Source organism: Berghia stephanieae, chromosome 14 (assembly GCF_034508935.2).
Source record: "Berghia stephanieae isolate SIO BIC M18660-M18661 chromosome 14, UCSD_Bste_1.3, whole genome shotgun sequence".
Taxonomy (NCBI): Eukaryota; Metazoa; Mollusca; class Gastropoda; order Nudibranchia; family Aeolidiidae; genus Berghia; species Berghia stephanieae.
In genome coordinates this window covers 546,985-553,485 of record NC_088373.1, presented here as the reverse complement: position 1 = coordinate 553,485, position 6,501 = coordinate 546,985, and the positions used below count along the sequence as shown (strand labels likewise).

The 6,501-nt window shown below is 34.6% G+C and overlaps 1 protein-coding gene across 2 annotated transcripts in view; it reads right to left on the bottom strand.

Moving 5' to 3' along the window:
* Window positions 1-935: 935 nt before the first annotated feature.
* LOC144960016 (nicastrin-like) overlaps window positions 936-6,501 on the bottom strand; it is a 45,991-nt gene continuing 40,425 nt past the window's right edge. Inside the window, exons 17-19 of one of the 2 annotated variants that reach the window (XR_013642740.1) lie at window positions 2,680-3,543; window positions 1,100-2,600; window positions 936-1,057 (exon numbers count right to left, since the gene is read on the bottom strand). Coding sequence is in view for 1 of the 2 variants with exons in the window: in XM_078892961.1 (XP_078749087.1) it covers window positions 3,400-3,543 (144 nt within the window). In the remaining variant the exon portion in view is untranslated. Of the gene's footprint in view, window positions 3,544-6,501 lie in introns of both variants that reach the window. The other variant, XM_078892961.1, reaches the window with a different exon arrangement.

Genomic DNA, 6,501 nt, shown 5'->3' with positions numbered 1-6,501 from the left:
TCAAACACATTTCTTACACTCTAACATTTTGGAAATTTCAAACACATTTCTTACACTCTAACATTTTGGAAATTTCAAACACATTTCTTACACTCTAACATTTTGGAAATTTCAAACACATTTCTTACACTCTAACATTTTGGAAATTTCAAACACATTTCTTACACTCTAACATTTTGGAAATTTCAAACACATTTCTTACACTCTAACATTTTGGAAATTTCAAACACATTTCTTACACTCTAACATTTTGGAAATTTCAAACACATTTCTTACACTCTAACATTTTGGAAATTTCAAACACATTTCTTACACTCTAACATTTTGGAAATTTCAAACACATTTCTTACACTCTAACATTTTGGAAATTTCAAACACATTTCTTACACTCTAACATTTTGGAAATTTCAAACACATTTCTTACACTCTAACATTTTGGAAATTTCAAACACATTTCTTACACTCTAACATTTTGGAAATTTCAAACACATTTCTTACACTCTAACATTTTGGAAATTTCAAACACATTTCTTACACTCTAACATTTTGGAAATTTCAAACACATTTCTTACACTCTAACATTTTGGAAATTTCAAACACATTTCTTACACTCTAACATTTTGGAAATTTCAAACACATTTCTTACACTCTAACATTTTGGAAATTTCAAACACATTTCTTACACTCTAACATTTTGGAAATTTCAAACACATTTCTTACACTCTAACATTTTGGAAATTTCAAACACATTTCTTACACTCTAACATTTTGGAAATTTCAAACACATTTCTTACACTCTAACATTTTGGAAATTTCAAAACACATTTCTTACACTCTAACATTTTGGAAATTTCAAACACATTTCTTACACTCTAACATTTTGGAAATTTCAAACACATTTCTTACACTCTAACATTTTGGAAATTTCAAACACATTTCTTACACTCTAACATTTTGGAAATTTCAAACACATTTCTTACACTCTAACATTTTGGAAATTTCAAACACATTTCTTACACTCTAACATTTTGGAAATTTCAAACACATTTCTTACACTCTAACATTTTGGAAATTTCATTTAACTTAACATTTCTTACACTCTAACATTTTGGAAATTTCAAACACATTTCTTACACTCTAACATTTTGGAAATTTCAAACTTAGTTACGAAGGAGCAGTCGCAAGCTCGTGCAGTGGTTGGAATCATGTCAGAAACTCCAAAAAGAAAGAGTACAAGAATTGTATAATGGACAACAATTCTAAATGTACCGTACACAAATATCAAGCATTCGGTACACGACAGCAATAAAAGACATTTGAAAGACTGCTTAAAAATTATATCTTGTACAATCATTCATATTTTATCTTTCTTTTTTTTATTTTGTGCTCCAAAATTCATTCACCAACCAAAACATCCACTAGTGATCCACTGACGTAGACAGTCGAATGTCACAGGTAAACCAGAGTCAAATTCAAAGTCAGAAATGTCAAAAGAATTACTAAGTTTGAACTGTATGCGCTGAACTTCAATTATTTTTTTAGCAACCATTTGTATAGTGCAATTTCCACACTAAGCGCACAAAACACTTTAGAAGGGGTTCCAAGCCAACAACAATTACTTAGCACGTAGGATGAGACATGATGCCTGTTGGGCAACATTACAATTTTTTTTCCTGGGTGAAAAAATGAGAGTGAATAAAAAATCTTTCCAAGGACTTGTCTATGCTTACAGCAGGACTTCAACCCTGGACTGGAGCTACAAGACTACATAGCTGCACAAGTATGTAATAATCAATTCTCTCAAAAAACAAAACACAAATTCATTTCAATTTTAATTAGGTATTCTGACCTTAAATTCAATTTTTAGCTTCAATTTCACGTTCCATCCAGCATATTACAGAATTGTGACAAGAAGATGCATTTCATTCCCCTTGTAGACTGTCATGTGCGCTAAGCCATTTTCATAAATCTCGTACTGCTGCTGCTTCACAGAGCCCAGAGGTAGTGTGTCAATGTCAGGTCTATAAACACACTAACACATCACACACACTAACATTCTAACTTATTACACAATACATATATTTGTATGCACGCAATTAAACATACACTCCAACTAATCATGCTTCATATGTTTTATGGCATACATTTACATACACAACGATTGGACCCATATGAGAAAATGTTTATATTCGATTCCTATCGTTTTGTATAGATATGGACTTGGAATGCAACCATGAGTGATATGGCAATAATTGTCCGTGTATTTTTAAAAATCTTAAAGGTCAAACCATGTTTGCCACATTCTTGGGTCATTTCAGGGCCAGTTAAAAGTAAGACAATGGAAAGGGAGGTCAAGAGATTGAAGACCTAAAAAGTAGACCTAGAGATAACATTGTAGATCTATAGGTAACATTCTAGACCAAAAGGTAACATTCTAGACCAAAAGGTAACATTCTAGACCAAAAGGTAACATTCTAGACCAAAAGGTAACATTCTAGACCAAAAGGTAACATTGTAGATCTATAGGTAACATTCTAGACAAAAAGGTAACATTCTAGACCAAAAGGTAACATTCTAGACCAAAAGGTAACATTGTAGATCTATAGGTAACATTCTAGACCAAAAGGTAACATTCTAGACCAAAAGGTAACATTCTAGACCAAAAGGTACATTCTAGACCAAAAGGTAACATTGTTGACCTAGAAGTAACATTGTAGACCTAAAGGTAATATTGTAGACATTGGGAAACGATTCCTTCCAACTCATCAAAAGTACAGACTTCAGCATTTTAAAAATTTTTTTTGGTGTTATCAAGAATTTTCTAAGATATTATTTTGAATCGACTTCCGTCTTTGTTTTTTGTTTTGTTTTGTTTTACTTATTTTTCTCTTTGATTTAGTCCTTTTCAATTCAACTGGATTTTACCGAATGATTATATTGTGCTAATGGAACGATAGTCACTTTATAATTTATAATTCATTTCTTATCATTTCTTACAACACTAATTAAAATTGGTATTTACATCATTTTCATAGCATTAAAAAAAAAAAGCATGAATATTGACACCTGCTTCTTAATCCTATGCTTGGATTGAAAATCTAAAGGAAATAATTTTGTTCATAAAAAAGTGTTTCAAAATTTGGGGAAATAAAGATATGCCTCCCCCAAATAATTAATAGGCAATCGATGATGATGACGATGATGTTGATAACAACGATGATGATGATGATGATGATGATAACGATGACGATGATAATAATTAATGATGAGGATGACGATGATGACGTCAACGTTGATAGTGGCTGGTTATGCCCATCCCATCGTCATCTTTATTGTTGCTTTAGAGTCCAAATATTAAGTCATAGGGCATACATCAGAGTGGCTACGGTATGTAAACTGTTACATGACAGCCTCGTAGAATGAATAACGATGCCTCCGTGCTTGGCTTAGCTGGGAGAAAAGCACGTCAAATCTGCTATACAGGAAGTAGACCACCAGCAGTGACAGGACCAGCATAAGGATCCCCACAACTAGCACGGATGCCTGAAACAGGATAAAAATAAAAGACAATAAAAAAAATTCTACAAAACATCAGCACCATCATTATAATTGAACACGCTCACAACCACTGGAAAAAAACGTTTAATGGAAAGAAAGGTAACAGTGAATCATTTAGCTAGTTGTTATAGTTATCCCCAAAAACTTAACCCTCACCCTCACCACCACCCCCAAAAAAAACAAAACAACGAAAATGTATAGAAAATACAGAGGCTACATTTGACTCGTATATTACATTGCAAAAATGCAAAACAAAATTTATTCCTCAGGGGAAGGGCCACGAGTCGAAAATCTTTCTTTCTTTTTTTTTTTTTTTTTTTGTAAAATATAAATGCTGCTGCTTGAAGCTCAAATAAATAAATACCAATACAAAAAAAAAATGGAAAATGGAATGGAAGCTTGAATTTAATCAACGAAGACATATTAGATAATGTGGACGTTTTAGGTCTTCTCGTCTTGTCAATAAATCACAACCCCGTGCATCAAGGATAATCACAACCGTCAGTGTGGTGAGAACAAATGGACATGGACACGCCTAAGCCGTCATTTTGATTTTATCGATTTCTCTGTCAAATTCCATTTGGCCATTGATTGATTTTTTAAAAAATATTTTTGGGGCAGGCAACTCTATATTTGATTGGTGCTTGGAAAAAAAAACCCTGAGTTGATGTGAGCATAAATTGTGAATGTGGGGTCTTATGAGTGCTGCTTTCTTTGGTTTAGAATAAGGCTATCAATTAGAATCGTTGTCAGTCCCTAAGAGCCTTAATTCACTCAACCCTAGAGAATTTTACTACTGTTCAAAATTGGAAAAAAATGTATTAAAAAAGAGCATGTACAAGATAGTTTTATTCTATTACCATTAATATGTAAAAACTAAAAACATTAGCTTTGATACCACGCCTATAATTTGTCTTAGAAAAATGTAATAAACAGGCATGGGGTAAAAGTAACACTGGGTATACAACGGATATAGTCGGTGTTAGGGTTGAGTGAGTTAAAGAGGACTTTGGATTTTTGGATTGTGCATTATTCATGTCGTGGTGACCAATTTAGACTCTTGTGCATCTCACTGAAGCGTTCAGTCCTGTAGTTAAACAAACCTCCATGCTGTTTTGAAACTTCTCGAGCTATTCCATCCTTTTTTTAACTCTTGGTGTCCCAAATGCAAGCACAATAAGCTAAAATTGCCCCTACAAAGACTTTATAACAGGTTTCTTCTTCTTCTTCTTCGTCTTGTGGAAACCTCCAATATTGTCGAGGATCACTCCACAGTTTGTAGTGTTTTACATTTTAAACTTGCTAAAACTCTGCACATAATACTAAAACCACATAGATTAAAAAGTCACGTTGTGAACTCCAGCAATCGCGTGAAGGCATGTTGGCAACCGTTTTCAGCCACTTCAGCTGGGAGGCTATTCCATAGTCGGGCAGTGGAAGGGAAAAACGAATACATGTGGGCGTCTGTTTTTGATGTTGGGATGGTTACTCTTGCTGCGTGTCCCCTCGTATTTCTTGTGCCGATATCTTTGATGTCGTTTGGAAGTTTAAGGCACGAATTTTTGTAGTAGATCTTGTGGAACAATTTAAGTTTATCTATCTTTCTTCTCTTTTCCAGAGGTTCAAGGCCAATCCGTTGTGATATTTCAGACGCACTTGAGAAAGGATCGAATGTGTTTGTGATGCGTCTTGCTGTTTTTCTTTGGATGTTTTCTAAGGTGTCGATGTTTTTCTTTGTATATGGGTCCCAAATTGAGCTGCCATACTCCAAAATTGGTCTAACAATAGTTTTAAAAGCAAGGGTTTGAGTTGTGATTGGGCATCTTTTTAAATTGCGGGTGATGTAAGCGCTTGTTTGATTTGCCTTTGAAGCCAGGTGACATATGTGGTCATTCCATTTGAGGTTTTTAGCAAACTCAATGCCAAGGTATTTTGCTGTCTTTACATGTTCCAGGTTTTGACCATGAAGTTGGTATTCAAATGTTATAGGTGCTTTCTTATTTGTGATGGTTAGAACATTGCACTTTGATACGTTAAATTCCATTTGATTTATTGTTTCCCATTCTTGTAATTTAGCCAGATCGTCATTTAGTGTTTTGCAGTCGTCTGTTGTTTTTATCTGATTATATAATGCTGTGTCGTCAGCAAAGAGGCGCACTTTTGACCTTATACCTCGTGGAAGATCGTTTATGTACACTAAAAATAGGACGGGCCCAAGGACTGAGCCCTGAGGTACGCCCAATGTCACCATCCCGATAGTGGAAGTCTCGCCGTCGACAAGAACTTGTTGGGTGCGATTGTCCAGAAAAGTTGCAATCCATTGTAAGGTTTTGTTCCTGATACCAACGTCATACAATTTCTGGATTAACCGATGGTGAGGGACCTTGTCGAAGGCCTTGGCAAAGTCCAGTAGTACTAGATCAATTTGACCACCTTTATCAATAGCATGTTTGTTTTTTTTATTGTTTTTAAGGGTTTGACGGCGCTTGCAACACATTAAGGTCATATCAGCGCCAGTAAAAAGGAAAAAAATGGGATAGTAAAAAGTTCTAGAATTACAATCAAAGCACCCAAGAAATAGTAAGACATAGGGGAACTGGGAACAAATAGGGATCAGATGTCGATTCCAAGAGCATACCACCAATGTACTTAGTTTGAGATCACCTATAAGTCTCATCCAGACACAAGCACAAAATCCAACAAAGAGGAATACACTCAAATGCTTGCATTATACATTAAAAAATAACAAATATAATAATACGTAACAGAGAGATGATTTACAAGGAAAAAAATATCACCTCCCAAAACAATAACTATGCATTTGACTGTTTCCCTCCCAGCTCGGACTCCGGCCAGCGCCAGGACAAAACCAAGTAATCTCATGCCAAGACAAAGACAGAAAGCATGTTGGAAAACAGATATAAGGGGATAGAAGACACAGTA